The sequence below is a fragment of the Herpailurus yagouaroundi genome, unplaced genomic scaffold (genome assembly GCF_014898765.1).
Source record: "Herpailurus yagouaroundi ecotype Mexico unplaced genomic scaffold, PumYag 188, whole genome shotgun sequence".
NCBI lineage: Eukaryota > Metazoa > Chordata > Mammalia > Carnivora > Felidae > Herpailurus > Herpailurus yagouaroundi.
In genome coordinates this window covers 27,634,025-27,650,681 of record NW_024412419.1, presented here as the reverse complement: position 1 = coordinate 27,650,681, position 16,657 = coordinate 27,634,025, and the positions used below count along the sequence as shown (strand labels likewise).

The following is a 16,657-nucleotide window of genomic DNA, read 5'->3' as shown; positions in this document are numbered from 1 at the left end:
TTTTTTTTTTTTTTTTTTTTTTTTTTTTTTTTTTTCCCTGAGAACTCAGCTATAAATCTGAGGGATTTCTACACAAGGTCAACATCTCTCTCTTCCTTTGTATCTGTCCACTGTGTTTAACACAGTGCTATGAATACAGCAGGTGTTCATTGACTTGATTTGAGGAGGGTAGGGTAGGAATGATTTGTCTTATTTGCCTTGTACGCCCTGTGTGTGTCACAGTGCATATCACATAGTTAGCACCAAGTGCATATTTGTGGAGTACTCACAACTGCAATATGTTAATGGTATTCTTCTTGGGACACTTGGTATTCTTAAAGGCCTTCTTATTGGGACACTTGCCACCACTTCCAACCTGTTTTTGCCAGTGGTGTGCCTATTCCCTTCCTATTTAATTCCCCATGTGTAACCAACCACTGTCTAGGAAGAGAACTTTCCCCTTCTGATAGGAGCATCCTATCCCTAAACAATTTACAAATGACTTTTGTACTCAGGATTGGAATTTAATCCACCATACCTTTGTAACTTCTGAGGAAAGATGAGAATGGGTCTCCTTGAGGCGTGAGATAGAACTATGACTAAGGCCTCCCACCACTGCCATCAGAGTGTTAAAATTTTTGAGCTGAAGGAGCTTCTGCAATAAAAAAAATTACCATCAATACTTTGTAAGAATTTTTCAACTATTCCAGCCTCTCTGACGTACAGGTGAATGCACTATTTTAATAACAAGGATCTAGGACAAATAATATCAATTTAACATGAAGCACAAATGCAATCCACCAGAAAAATATATCCATCATTTTACAGAAAACGTTACAATGAATGCTTCTAAGTATTACCAATTAAAGGTAGTCTTCGTGCATGAGAGAAGTATGATGTTCACCACCAGATATTATGAATACTTTAATTGTCCTTTATGGTGTGAACCCCAAATTTCTTTGATGACTTTTCTCTAGAGGGAACAAACATCTAGAATCCTTTAAGAACCCCAGGCTAATGCCCAGACATACATACCTTGGCAACATTGATAAACTTTGTAATGACTTCTGCCCTTTGCTGGGGGGTTGGTTTGCTAAGAACCATCAACTGGACCCACTTAGAGATTCCATTAAATAAAGCAATAGATCTCTCCAAGGTTGGGTTATTCTCCAGGCAGCCATGGATGACATAGCTTTGGTAATCAGTGAACTAGTAAAGGAAGATTCAGAGACTCTGAATTATAATGGAGTCTTTGTAAAATCAGAAATTAGAACGTTGTGTGGAAGATGTGAGACGCTGTTTCATAACAACATAATGATTTCTTTCATTTCACATTTATGATGGTATCTTACACATTTGAATATACACGTACCCTTAACATATTATTTTGCTGTGTTTCACTCCGCCATACACAGATACATGCTTACACATCACAGTGTTGGACAGGGCGGGGAGGGACAAGAGTCTAAGTCACATTCCAGTGAATCTCAAATTTGCTGGATCATAAGATCCACCTGAGGCATTTGCATTATAACATATTGGTTTCTGGGGACACTTCAGACCTAAAGGATCAATATCTCCAAAGGAAGAACCCAAGAGTCTTCATTTTTCACCCACTACTTGTGATTCCAACAGCCAGGCAAGTCTGAGACACAATGGCATACATTAAAGAAAAGGAAATGAATACAAATATAATGATTTCAAGTCAGAATAATTTTGTACAGTTTTTTAAGAAAAAAGAAGAAGAAAACAATAATTGAAGTAAGGCAGCTCCTTAGCAAAACAGACACCTTTTGGGGGAGTCAGCATGGATGCCACCAAATACATGTGAGCCTTCTATCATGTAAACAATGCAGGGGGTTCCCTCTCATGGCCTGCCAGGAAGGGATCATTGAGGTCCTCTCCAAATAGGATTATTTTGTGAAAAGAATCAGTCTTTCAGAAATCCATACTTCTAACCTCATGTTCTTCTTTGCAAGTAATAATGTAATTAATTTCCTGGCACCTTGGAAAAGAAAGAGTGATTGCCCCAGAGCTTGGTGAGACAAAGCCTGATCATGAGCCATTGTGGAAATAGTCTCATAACAAGTAAATAGAGAGTAGGTGGCTAGGAAGAGACCACAGTCAAGAGGAAGAGAAAGGAGGTGGAGAAGGAACACTATTAAGACGGAGTAGGAAAGAAAAGTTTAATTCTGGCTCTCTATATCTGGAAATAAACAACCTGATGTGAGAGTCTCATCAAAGCCTACAATTCTTATTCTCAACCTATGCCCGTAATTAGGCATTTATACAAATCCCAACCTAAATAAATATGTCTTCCCTCAAATGGAGGGCCTAGCAAAACATGTTCACTTGGGAGAAGTCAATGGAGCTAAATAAACCTTGAATGGTTAAATCTCCACTGAGTATTCAGAAAATCATGCTTTAATCGTATGAAAGGAGACATTGAAAATAGCGACAGATATATAGCTCCTAAGCCATAAAATAAAGGCAGGATAATATTTATCTTTGGTTAAAAGGGATTGTTCCTGTGAATTAAGGGCACTTTTCCAGTGGAGCACAATGACAGAGGCTGCCAATATGAAAACGCAGCTCTTGGGAAAGTTGGCATGGTGGTTGTTATCCTTGGAAGAATAAATGTCAGTTTCTTACTGAGATCCTTCTAAAAGATTTATGCTCCAGAAAAGTGAGGTGCTCAGCCAATTCAATGGGCTCCAGATGGTCAAACAGCAGACAGGCTTTTCCCTTCTTGGATACTTTTTTCCTCTGTGTGACTCTTCTCATCCAGTCATAGGAAGGACTATAAAAGAAACAGTGAGTCTGGTCAATGTGCTGAAAGGCCATTTCACTCAATGGAAGTTATTAACCTACTGACTCTGTAACTCTTGGCCTGCTTCCAGGAGCTTGCGCAAAATACACGCCCTGTCCTTCATATTTGAAGAGAAAACCACTGACCCACTGCCAATAGAACATAAACTTTGAGTTGTTTTTCCAGACAGGGTGGGTTTGCACCGATCCATCCAGAATTTCTTACTTGCTCTTTCTTGTGACCAGTAAGGTTTGGATCACAGGGGAGAGGTCAGGGTTAGGTGTATAAATTTGGCAGATTATCAATATATACGATGGTGATTGAAGGCACATGAAAACCACCTGAATTGGGTTCTTACACTTCACAGCAACATATGGATTATCTGAAAAATTCGTTATAAAGACAGAGGACTGACCTCACTGCCAGAGATTCTGATTTACTAGGAATGAACCTGAATAATCTGTATTTTTAACAACATCCCTAATGATTCCTGGATCATGCACTGTTGATCAAGACTCTTAAAGAAGTATTCTAGGAAAATGGACCAGAGTATGAATGCCCAGGACACAAAAACATATATTTGCAAGACGGATAACCATACTTAGGGCCATTGCATAGTTTTCTCTGTACAAAGTTAACTAGTAGATATAAAATGTGAATCTAATTAGCACTGAGTTCCTAGTAAATGAGCTAACCAGTTCATGGCAAAACAATGGTCAACATTTGTAAAGCCTCAGGCTTATCTCAGAAGCACATAGCACAGGGCTTCTTAAACTTGAATGTGCACATGAATCGGCTAGTGCTCTCTTATTAAAATGCAGTTTCCAATTCAGCAGGTTTAGGGTGGGGCCTGAGATTCTGAATTTCTACTGAGCTCCCATGTGATGCCAGTGCTACTGATCTACAGGCCACACTATGAGTGGCAAGGACTTAGGAGACAGGAACTAAACTTAGTAACTAAGTACTCAACATCTATTACATGCCAAATGCTATCTTACTATGCATTTATTGGATGCTCATAGTAGCCCCATGACCAAGGTACTATCCCCATTTTATACATAAAGAAATTGAGGCTTGGAAAGATGAACTATGTCCAGTGGGGCTGTGCTTATTTTGCAGCAAGACTTTCTTCACAAGAGCACACCTTGATTCTGAAATAGTATGGACTGAGGTCAAGCGGGACCATCACTATTCCATCCCCTCATCATGACTCATCATGTTTGAAAGAAGCTTGTGCCACTCTTACATGCTGGATATGTCGATGAGGCTGATGTGTTTTTCATACCCTAGTTGGCTAGCTACTTCTCGGAATTCTTCAGTCATACGGATCAAACCAAGGTCCAAATTAAACTCTGCAGGAAACTTGAGAATCCAGTACCTGAAAGGCATCAAATATTTTTGACGATGAGAAGATTTCAAGCTAGACCTTTATGGAAATTATTGTATCATTTTACAGATTACATTTCACCATAAACCCAGGACCATACCCCAAATTAGCAATCTCCTGTTCCCCTCCGCATGATACCAGCTCTCACTTTTCCCTCCTTCAATCAAGGACCCAAGTCTACCACTCCCTCTCTGAGTCTCTCTTTCTGACCCTAAGTCCTGAGTGTCTCTACTCTCATCTAAGGGCAGGAAACTCTTCTCCCAGTTCATGGCAACTACATGGGAAAGTATATGGTGGGGAAATAGAAAAGAAATGAATTTACTCTTTCCGACAGTTAGTTTCATTCCCTAATCACATTTGCTATGGCTTGACCTCTAAAAGAAAGATAAATTCAACTCCCAGGAACAGAGGAGAGCCAATTTAATCAAAATCAGTAAAAGAGGGATCGGAGTCCATTCTATTGCCAAACTAGGTCTGCCGCTTGGGGAAAAAGAAATTATCAACAATTCCAGAACCATAAAGTAGAAGACAAATTACATGTATAAGTATATTTACCTCATGAAGTAGCAGATCTTTAACCGAAATTCATCACAGTTTTCTCCACTGGCATCTCGATACGTACACTAGTTAAAGAAAAAATCCTTGTACCTTGTTTCCTTTGCCCACACCTGCAGCTGTTTGACCGATTTAGATGAATTCCTAATAAGAAGTCCATACCAGGGACATGTGAGTTATATGGATGTTCAAATGGGGAGACAACAAGCTCTGATGATTTCAGCACTGAATAATTGTAACCTTTGCACTATTACACCCCCATATGGAGTCCTGGAGACTCTCAGACTACACTGAGGACTGGGATATTGCTCACTTTCAAGAACCTCTGCTCAGGGTAAATGTCCCCTTACCCTCTCCAATATTCCCTTCTATCCTGAGGCTGTAGGAAGGATGGAGAGGAAAAGTAGAAAGTGGAGGAAGCTTGCAATGAGCCAATGGAAGCCCACATGGCCCTAATACTTGACAGACCCTCTGCCTATCAGGCTCCTACCCCGTAAGGCTTCCCAGTCATGTGGAGGCCCCTGGGGCTGGAAGCAGGCTGATAATAAACATTAGATCCCCAGGAATAAAACCTCCTTATACATGTGAGGCTATTTTGTCATTTTGTGTCATTTGGCTTTCAATCACCTTTTGGGACTGCACTGTGTACAAAAGTGGTAGATTGCTAAAAGCTCTTACTAGAATGGGGTTTCTGGGTCTTTTTGTTTGTTTCTTTGCTTGCTTTTGTATCAGAAGGAAATCGGAAATTAATATCAACCAACCGATTGCAATAAACCTGTTAGACTGTTCTTTGTGTCTTGTCAACAAGGGAAAATGTGAAAACTTAGGTGGCATGTGTGCCTGATTTGTGCCTTATTTTGGTTGGCATTTCCATATGTCTAAACCATATCCTCTGTGTCCATCATTTTGCCATCCTAAAAGGAATAAATTAGGTCTTAAATAAGTGTTGACTATCCTTTCATTATACTAACAGCAGAAATGTTTAAGACAAATTAGAAACATTCAGCCTAAGCTTCCGTTTCATTGTATATCTAGTGATTATTTTCAAGTACAGCCAAAACACCCAGATGGATAGTCAACTCTTTGGTCCATCATGCAGATGCCTTGTGTAGACATCTATATATATATATATATATATCTCCACAAAACAGCTGGATAACTGACTGAAGACTGTTTATTCATCTTAATTTACCAGCTTTTGTTAGACACTCTACTAAATACAGAACTTGATTTATGATTGTAAAAATTATGCAGTAGTTGAAAGGATATATGCAGAGAAGTTTTTCTGCCAATTCAGTGGAAGATAAATACCATCGGTGCATCAGTAGAACTATTCTTGGCAAATAACTATTGTTCAGCTCTCCATTGTCATCTGTTAAAAAAATAAAATAAAGTGAGGGGTGAGGAGACAACAGTATTACTCTTTTTCTAATATCAGTAGAGAAACATTAGTGTCAAAACGTCTCATAGACCCAATTATTGTTTGGGTCTTCCTTGCAAGTTGAGTGGATAGGTAGGTCTCACCCTCCCTCTGGTGTTAGATTGCCAGATTTAGCAAATAAAAATACAGAACACTTAGTTAATCTCAATTAAGGTAAACCAAAAATAGATTTTTTAGCATAAGTATATCCAATGCATTATTTAGGATGTACTTACACTAAAAATGTACCTTATATGAAATTCAAATTTAACTGATCATCCCATATTTTATCTGGCCACCCGACTCTGGTCTAACACTTCCTGTAATAATAAATTAAAAAAAAAAACAATTAAAAAACAACCCCTTTGTGATTCCATTTGTGCAAAGAATATCCTGAAATGCTGAAGTGGATATATAAACAACATAAAAAGCATGTAGCTTAGTAGAAGGTACAAGTCATATAAACAAATATAGAATGCAGCAGATTGTGCTACCCATGCTTGTCTGAGACAAAAGACTGAGGAATAACCATAGCCCCATATACCAAGTACCATAAGAAAGTCCCAAAGGGCTGTGGGAGGAATCAATCCACACTGCTGACAGCGGGGATTAGGAATGGTAATATGAACACCTGAAATGGCAACTGAGATGGTCCCTGAAGCAAATTTTAGTGAAGGAGTGTAATAAAGGTGTAGGCATAGAAAGATGCAAGGATGTCCCAGAAACATTAAGTGGACCATGTGGCTGGCATATTAGCTGTGGGAAGTAAAGTGAAGAAGATGCAGAGAGGGCAGTGATCCTGGGGGAGACAGATTGGGGTCAATCAAAAAGGACTCAAATCCAGAGGTGGAGATTGAATTCTGTTTCACAGCAACACTTGCACGTGAAAAGGGGGATGTCAGAGCATCAAGATACGTAAAAGGGAGAAAACCCTCATACCAAACATCTCAATGCAAGTGCTCAGCAGTTCGTCTAGTGTTGCTGCTTTTCCAAGTCCACTTGACCCCATGGTTATTAAGCCGTTGTCAAAAAACTAGATACATTTTCAGCAATAGGTAGACCATCTCCATAATCATGCAACTTGGTAACGTTTGTGCTAGTACTGGTGTCTGTCCTTAGTTATACTCCAAGACTCTAAAGAAACAAGAAAAGAAAGTTATTAGACTAGAGTTCAGACCTCATTATAGCATTACTTTCCTACCGAAAAAGATAATGACTTCCATTGACTGCATCTTTCGACCAGAAAAGTATCAAAGTGACAGAGATAATATGTCAACCACCATGATGACAAAATGCCTGCTGACCTGTTCCTTTGCCTGCAGGTGCCCCAGGACCACAGAAATGTTCTGTTAAATACCAGCCCATTTTGCAGTCGACATTGTGTTGATACAATATCTTAACTTTCTTCATATTCTTTTTTTTAAGTTTTTATTTATTTTGAGAGAGAGACCATGTGCATGATCAGGGGAGGGGCAGAGAGAGAGGGGGGAAGAGAGAATCCCAAGGAGGTTCTGCGCCATCAGCATAGAGCCTGATGCAGGGCTTGAACTCACAAACTGTGAAATGATGACCTGAGCCAAAACCAAGAGTCAGACACTTAACTGACTGAGCCACCGAGGTGCCCCAACTTTCTTCATATTCTTAAGAGATAAGAGAGACATTCAAGAATATTATAAATGTTACTTGGTTTAATATTATTATAAGTATATAGAAGGAGGTAAATTTTTTTAAATGTTTATTTTATTTTGAGAGAGAGAGAGAGAAAGAGAGAGAGAGAGCATGCACATGAGTAGGGGAAGGGCACAGAAAGAGGGAGAGACAGAATCACAAGCAAGATCTGAGCTGTCAGCAGAGCCTGATGTGGGGCTCGCTCTCATGAACTGTGAGATCAGGACCTGAGCCAACAATCAAGAGACAGAGGCTTAAGTGACTGAGCTACCCAGGTACCCCAAAGGAGGTAAATTGTAAAGTGCAAATATATTTGTGAGAATTATCCTCAATGATCATATAAACATTCAACAATTGATTTAAAAAGTCTTATTTGCATGATTTCTCTAATAGTGACATTAGTACTAGTGGGAATAGTAATAAAAGTATTAACAATAATCTGTTGAACATCCACATTATAGATCAATCACCATACCACTTTCTAGATATTATCTAACTTGACCTTCATAATAATACTGTTATGACCAACAAAATAATATTTCATAACAATGCTTCATAAAAATAGTAATTATTATTCCCAATTTACAGATGAGGTCATGGGATTTGCAGAGATTCAGCAACTGGTCTAAAACTACACAATTATTAAGGCCTAGAATCAGGACTCCATTGTAAAATGAAGCTTTTAGTTTCCTTTTTCCCCTTTCATTGCTCTCCCAAGTATGGATATCATACATTGTCATGATTTTGCCCCCTAATCCAGTATGAGGAATATCACTCCTCCACACCATATCAGAAAGTTGACATAGCCAAATGATCTGTCACATAGGTAGAAAAAATGTGGGGATGACAGCTTTCTCATTTTACATCACTGTCATAGGGGAAATGGGATTGGAAACCACCTCTGAGAGTTCCTTATGCTGAAAGCATTGCTGTTGGAGGCACCATCATTTTATTTCAGAGTCCTTGATGCGAGCTCCATATAGGGCTTAGAGAAGGTGAGAGCTCATCATGATGTAAGACAGTTATCCACTTTGGGCAGTTTAATAGGTTAATGTGCCCACTGGGAATTAATCTCTTAAACTGTTTGAAGTCAGTGTCTTTTCTACTTTTGAAATTTATTTATTTAACAGGCAATCATCAAGCACCTGACAGACACCAGACACTGGGCTAAGCATTGAGGCTGCTGAGACGAACAAATCATTGTCCCATCCCTGCCTTCAGTAGGCTGAAAGTCAACTTCAGAAAGCAGACACATGAATGAATAGGGAAAAAAAGCTAACTTCCATGTATATGGTTGTGTTAGTTCAACGGGACCACCAAAGAGTGACATATCAGTGGGTCTGTGCAGTAGGCATATAACTCCAAAGGAAATTTTTTACCGTGTATTACTTCTGTGTAAAACCATCTTCTTGTGCTGACAGTGCCACATTTAGAGCCTAAAAAGTAGGATTATTTCACATGTGCAGTAAAAATAACAGAAACACGGGATCAATGCTATCCCACTTCTGCTGCTCAAACGATTTGTGAAAGGGAAATATTAAAGATGTCTGGAAGCAATTCTTTTATGTCTCTTAACCAACTTACCTTATTGGTGAGGCCTTTCCTGACCACCCTATTTAAAACAACAAGACCTCTCTCCTCACACACACCTCCCACTTGGCATGCCCTACCTCACCTCCTGGCTTTATTTTTCTTCATAACACTCGTCCCCATTTGATGTACTATATATTTTACTTGTTTATTTGTTTTTAAATCTTTCTAGCACTATAAACATAAGCTCTATGAACGCAGGATTTTTGTGTTTGTTCTCTGGCATACTCCCCAACTCCTAAGATGTTGTCTCTCATAGAGAAGATACTAAAAAAAAAGCATTTGATGAATTAATGAATGAGTGGATGGATGGATGAGGAAATGAATAAAATAAAAATTATAAGAAGTTTATCTTTGAATATGTACATATTTATATGAATATGTTCTATAATATTTTTAGTTTGTTTTAGTACTTTAAATCAGCTTTTAGTAAACAGCCTGGGATAGAGGTTCCTTCCAGCTTTCTAGACTTAATAGGATCTGTCTATATTCATAAGAACTTGGTACCTCTTCCAGGACATTTTGGGGGCAACACTTCTCTTATTTCCTTAATGTAAATTCTGTCAATCCCATTAAAAGTCAAGATTGGACAATTGACAAGTTTGATTACCCTTCATGTATATATAGACACTTTTTATCTTGTGAACTCTTGTTACAGAATGGTAAATATATTGCTTAGAACCAAATGGCCTACATTAACTAAACTAGTTTCTCAGGTCAAATCTATAATTATTCAGTTGGTCTACTTTTTTTTAAATTGTTTAAGTGTTTATTTATTTTTGAGAGAGAGACAGAGAGTGAGCAGTGGAGGAACAGAGAGAGAGAGAGGGAGACACAGAATAAGAAACAGGCTCCAGGCCTCTGAGCTGGCAGCACAGAGCCCAACGTGAGGCTTGAACTCACAAACTGCGAGGTCATGACCTGAGCTGAAGTCAGATGCTTAACGGATTGATCCACCCAGGCACCTCTATTCAGCTGATCTTCTTGAGGAAGGTATTACCCTTCCATAAGGGGTTAGAAAGAAATAATGTGGTACCAAAGACCTGTCACTATGTTTGGGATTATATTTGTGATCTGCAAGGAAGGCAGCACATGAGAGCCAGGCAGGCCAGGCTCTCCAGTTACAATCTGTTTCTGCAATCAGTAGATGTGTCTGTGTCCCCACTTAGCATTCTGTCACCTGCACATGCACCTGAGATCTCATTTTATTTGTGTGGCTATTATTGTGTCTGCAACTGCTTTTTCAAAAGTAAAGCTTCTTTATTATAAAAGCAACATATATTCATCGTTTAAAATAGGACAGGAAGGAAAAAAAGTTGCCCGCAATCTCACCATCCAAAGATAACTCTTGTTAATATCATAGCACGTTTCTTTCAGTTTTCCTAGGCATATTTATTTTGGCAAGTTTCGTATGTAATCTACAATGGTTTAAATAAATACTTACCTACTGGTTTCACACAGATAGGTATCCAGGTCTGCAAGAATGTTAAGGGCAGTTGTCATTCTTTGAAAATGCACTGGGGATGCAGTCTGCAGAACTGGTTTATCCAACTTGAATAATAAGTACTTTGCAGAACCTGATAAAAGAACATAAAGAAATCCCCAGACAAAGTTAAATAATAGAAACCCCAAAGAATCCACGTTGTGTTAAAACATTTCCAAAACCCTTGAGTTATAGGTGGTTTTCGAAATTTTGTCCATCTCAAAGTCAATTAAATAAAGAAAAATATTCGAAATAGTTACTTGGTGACATGGTATTTTTTAAATCAAATTAGCTATTTTAAAAAACCAGCCTATTAAAGTGCTGTAAATGTGGCAAAAACCAAAATTTATACACATAGTGTAAAATACTATTTTAGTCCAAATACACTTGTACCATTGGAGTACTCATTACGAATTTCCAAACACTGACCTTGGAATGTTAGTAAATCTCTAAAACAGTTTGTTGTGGTGATCATCAAACTCTGACTCTAAATCATTCCTGACTGTCTCAATGTGAGTGTCAATGTTATTTTAGTCCAGGTTGTTTAGTCTCCCAATGGTTTGGGACTTGCTTTAGTGTTGATAGGTATTCTCTGGCTGAAATGAGAATTATTGCTCCCCAGCATACACATTTTCTCACAAGTCTGAAAAGGACACAATAAAGCCAAAATTTCCCCAGGGCTTGAATTACTTCTATGAGAAAAGTTCTCACTTCAAAAGGGCAATAGAGTTCTGTTGGGTGTGATTCCAAAGGCCATGATGTCTGCCTGCAGCAAAAAGTCTTTCATTAACATGAAAGCCTCTGTCTTCAAAAAATCCTTGTGAGGTTGCCTAGGACAAAAAGAACTATGCTCCCAATTTTAGAAATAGTAAAAAGGAGTCAGCTCCATGCAGCTAGCATTAACGGACATAAATTAGCACCCCAGCCTCTTGACTCAGAACCTTTAGAGTCTTTGAAAATTGGATTTCAGTCCTAGATAAGCAAATGTGGGGGAGTTTTACTTACGTCTGAGTAAAATGCCAGTATTGCTGCCTACTTTACTGGATTGTTGAAGGAGTTACAGAGGTAACATAAAATACACCCACCATATGTCCTGTAAAATACTGGGTGCTCAAGGGAATGTTCTTCCCTTCACCCACAGTATCTCTTCCCTTCCAATATTTAAAGGTCTTTAAGTTGAGGACTTAGGTGAAGTACAGGACCAATATGATGGAAGTGACAGGAAGAGAGATGTTAAGTTAGAGAAGAAAAAAGGAAATAGGAGAAAAAACATTGTGACACTAGAGCTTCTAAAAGTGGGGCAGGTGGCCTCATCAGCAATGGAATCCCATTCCTGAAAGTTCTTGAGCCAAAGTAAAGTAATGACTGTCAGAGATGTTGTGGGCTTAATTCCCAGAAGGTGTCTAGGAAGCATGCCAAAATGACAGCAAAGGTTGCTCCTGGCTCCAGGATTACAGAATTTATAAGTTGAAATATTATATCTAGTAAAAATTCAACAAACAGTTTTGAAATGATGTTGGCCATGTTAGAACTTCCAAAGATAGTCTTGTCTATAGCATTATCTCTATTGCAATAAAAAACTAACAAAAACCCTTAAAGACTCTTCCCTCCTAATGGCAGATATTGTCTTTATATATAAATGACCACAAATATGTCTTGGCTTTTATAGGACCTTCATATGGAAATAAGGGGGTTTCTCTAAATGCCTAAAACCTTAGTGAAAATGAGTGGTATTATTACAAGCCTTTAAACCTTAAGGATTAACAACTAATTCATCCTAGCATTTGTTGTTCTGGCCACATTCAAGCTGAATCTCCCTTCCTCACCACAGGCACAAGATTGAAAAGGTGTTATGATTATATTCCCTAAGACTAAGGAGAATCAAGAATATTAAGTTCAGTAAGAGAAAGGTTAATAAAGCTCTGAAAAATAATGAATTTATTTGACAAATATTTACTGGGGATTTATTAGACACCAGATATTAAGTAAGGTACTGGAGTGGCTGGTAGACAAGATTGGGGGCAAGCAGAGAAGAGGATAAATGGGTAAATGAGAAAGACATAATTCTTATACTCTAGCAAAGAATTAAACAAATAATTACAATAAAGTATCCCCTGAAGGGGAGGGGCACTACTTTAGTATAGGAGCGAAGCGAGTTTTAGCTAGGCAAAGAGTGGATGGGAATATTGCAATTATGAAAAGCTGAAAGACATTTAGAATGACTGAAGTATTGAATATGGCAAGACATGAGACTAAAGAGTCCATAGGGGTAGCTCATGAACAGTATTGTAAGTTATATGAAGGCGTATGGGCTTTATCTGAAAGGCAATGGGAAACCGTTGTTTCAGAGATGAATAAGAGAGCGGTGTGATCCTACCTAGATTAAAAAAAAATTTAACATTTATTTATTTTTGAGAGAGAGATGAGAGGGAGAGAGAGACAGAGCACGAGTGGGAGATGGGCAGAGAGAATCCAAAGCAGGTTCTAGGGTCTGAACTGTCAGCACAGAGCCCAACACGGGACTGGAACCCACGAACTGTGAGATCATGATCTGAGCTGAAGTTGTACATTCACCTGATATGAGCTGATAGAGCCACCCTGGCACCCCTAGATTTTTTAAAGATCCCTCCAGCTGCAGTGTGGAAAAGACATTAGTAGACACCTACACTGATGATGTGGAAAACAGTAGTCAATTATAACCATCCAAGCAAGAGATGATTGCTATCTAAACCAGTGTGTGGCAACAGAGATGGAGGGGGGTGGTTTGTTACAGAATATAATTTGAAGATAGACACAAGATTTGCTGATCCGATGGCTTTGGGGAATGAGCAGAAAGAAGGAATCAGGGATAATTCCCAGGTTTCTAGCTAAACATTTGGTTGGGTTATGGAGCCATTCCCTTGAGATTGAGAAATTGAGGGGAAGGGGAAGGAGTAGGAAATTCATGGTGGACAAAAGATGAGTTCACCTTTAGATGTGTTGAGTTAGAACTGTCTGAGACGTCCAAAGGGAAATGCTGAGTTAGCTTCTGGATACCCATTACAGACTTCTGATATGACACCTGAGCATATTTAAGTGCTAATCAGTTGGAAAGGAAAATTTAAAGAACAGGAGAAGAATTTAACCTACATAACAAGGATCCCGAGAAGACAGAAGTGATGGAGCCATGCATAGGTGGAGGGATTTACTTTGGATAATGTAGCAGGTCAGCTTTCTCATTGTAATAGCAGGAAAGAGGGCAAAATAGGTAGAGATATTTGTAGATTTGTCTTTTTGATAGCAGGAAGTCAAGGAAGGTTCTGTCTAATCACTTCTATTTACTCTAAAAAGGAGGAGACAAGGTCATCTGCTAGAAGGTCTGACATTTATCAAGAGGAAAAAATATGCAACAGATGTGGTAAAAAGCACAGAAGAAAGAAACAGAATTATTGGGCTATTTCCCATTATTTCCATTGAGAAGGCTGATGTTTCTTTTCTGGAGTTTGAGAGTTTAGTGTTCCTTGTTCTGTGGGTGACATCATTCGTGCCACGTTTCTGAAATTATTTAACTTTTCTGGAACAACTTACATGGCAAGTTTCTTCTTTATGGAGCAGGCAATTCTGAGTTAATGCTGTTATAGTCCAGTCACATGTGGTTTCCATAACTCAGAGCTAAAGCACAGCGGGCATTTGCTAGGTAGTTTCCACACAAGGGCATTCCTTCCTTCTCCCATTTTACCCAGCTTCGCTTCAAATGGTGAGGAAGAAGACAGATACTATTGGATGTGATATAATAAAGAAATTGTTTGTCTCTCACCCTTTGACTTGATCCAGAACACTGCATTCTGGGCAACTATAGCCTCAGCCACCATTCCCATGTCCTCTGTCTTCCCAGTTGGGATTTCTGTATCTCTGCCCTACCACGTACACACACCAATCTCCTCATTATCTATTATCTTTAAAAAGGTCATAAATAACAAGATACATTACTGTTCCTTCTCAGTTCACTCTTCATATTTGGCATCCTTTGCTTTTTTCTGCATTGGTCTTCTTTTAACTTTAATTTTCCTTCTCATTGTTTTCAACATTACCTCTCAACTCTTTGAATTTCTCTTTCTACCTTATTTCCTCCAATTGATTACTCTTTCTCATCATACTCTGTCACAACCTCCTGTCATCACTGTCAAAGTTGATTCTATCACAAACCAACCCAGATAGTGTGTACTAAGGAAATGAGCCCAGTGCTTAGACCAAAGTTACAACATTTTAAATGGGCCATGGTGACCCAGAGAATAAAGTATCCCACGTTTACAGACAGTAGAGTAATAACCCCAAAGGTAATTGAACAAATGACATACAGGATAAGCAGCCCTGGAAAATGGTGTTTTTCTCAACTCTAAAAGTAATTTTTTTCATTCTTGTCTTGGATGGGTTTACCTAATGTGATAATGAGGTTTTCCTGAGTTTTAAATTGTTGTTGTTATTTTTTTTGTTTGTTTTTCTCTTGAAAAGAGCTTTTTCTAAATCGATAGGGCATTGATAATCAGTGTTGTTGTGAGGTGCCTGGGTGGCTCAGTCGGTTGGGTGTCTGACTTTGGCTCAGGTCATGATCTCACAGTTTGTGGGTTCAAGCCCTGTGTTGGGATCTGTGCTGACAGCTCAGAGTCTGGAGCCTGCTTCAGATTCTGTGTGTGTCTCTCTCTCTGTTCCTCACCCCACTCCTGCTTTGTCTCTCAAAATAAATAAAAACGTTAAAATTTTTTTTAATTTTTTTTCAACGTTTTTTATTTTATTTTTGGGACAGAGAGAGACAGAGCATGAACGGGGGAGGGGCAGAGAGAGAGGGAGACACAGAATTGGAAACAGGCTCCAGGCTCCGAGCCATCAGCCCAGAGCCTGATGCGGGGCTCGAACTCACAGACCGCGAGATCGTGACCTGGCTGAAGTCGGACGCTTAACCGACTGCGCCACCCAGGCGCCCCAAAAATTTTTTAAAAAATAAATAAATAATCAATGTTGTGGGTTTTAGAAAACAAAGTAATAATAGTTTCTTCAAATACTACTTGTTGGTGGCATATAATATGATACACATAATGTTGGGAAAATTACTTATAGTTAAATCTTAGAATATCATTTTGTTAAAGCAAAATATCATTCTCCCCATTTCATAGATGAAGAAATTGAGCTCCAGAAAGGTTAAATTACTTGTCCATGTCATATTACTAGTTAAGTGGCAAAGTCAGGTCTGTCCGACTCTGAAAATTTGTATTTTTTCTACTACCCACACAAATTTTAGCTGTTGTTAAGACTTGCCTATTAGATCAATTTCTAGGCATTGCCTAGAACAAATGTGTACTATGCCCTGTGTTTAGCTTCTAAGCATTCGATCACTGGCTCTATTGTCTCAAGATGAATAACCATCATTATTACAGCAGTTTGGCAATTCAGGGACTCACTGGTACCAAATACTGAACGGAAGTCAATAACCAGCTCAGAGCTCATTCCACAAGGCCCCCCTTGTAGCTCCGGTCAACAATTAAGTAACAAGGCTAAGCGGCATTTTGTTTATTTTTTCTTGGTTACTGATATTTACTATTGGCAATCAAACGAATATATTTACATTTAACAGGAGTTAAATGAGAAATGAGAATCTTGAAGAAGCTTTAGCAATAAATACGAAATTCCAAAGTCCAACCAAGCAGGTATTTTCCTAGCATTTGGCTGAAGCTAAACACAGAAGAAAACTGATATATACACATATTAGACATTTGCAATCAGATGGTTTCC

At 38.7% G+C, this 16,657-nt stretch overlaps 1 protein-coding gene across 10 annotated transcripts in view; it reads right to left on the bottom strand.

The window, feature by feature from the left end:
• The window catches only part of RASGRP3 (RAS guanyl releasing protein 3), a 105,912-nt gene that overhangs the window by 32,180 nt on the left and 57,075 nt on the right, over positions 1 to 16,657 (bottom strand). For 8 of the 10 annotated variants that reach the window (XM_040496487.1, XM_040496488.1, XM_040496491.1 and 5 more), the window contains 8 exons: positions 10,853 to 10,985; positions 7,090 to 7,284; positions 6,000 to 6,102; positions 4,731 to 4,793; positions 4,035 to 4,166; positions 2,632 to 2,779; positions 1,015 to 1,188; positions 518 to 634 (listed from right to left, as the gene is read on the bottom strand). In XM_040496487.1, coding sequence (XP_040352421.1) covers positions 518 to 634; positions 1,015 to 1,188; positions 2,632 to 2,779; positions 4,035 to 4,166; positions 4,731 to 4,793; positions 6,000 to 6,102; positions 7,090 to 7,159 — 807 coding nt within the window. In that variant the 5' untranslated portion in view covers positions 7,160 to 7,284; positions 10,853 to 10,985. The remainder of the gene's footprint in view (positions 1 to 517; positions 635 to 1,014; positions 1,189 to 2,631; positions 2,780 to 4,034; positions 4,167 to 4,730; positions 4,794 to 5,999; positions 6,103 to 7,089; positions 7,285 to 10,852; positions 10,986 to 16,657) is intronic. The other 2 variants (XM_040496495.1, XM_040496496.1) reach the window with 2 other exon arrangements.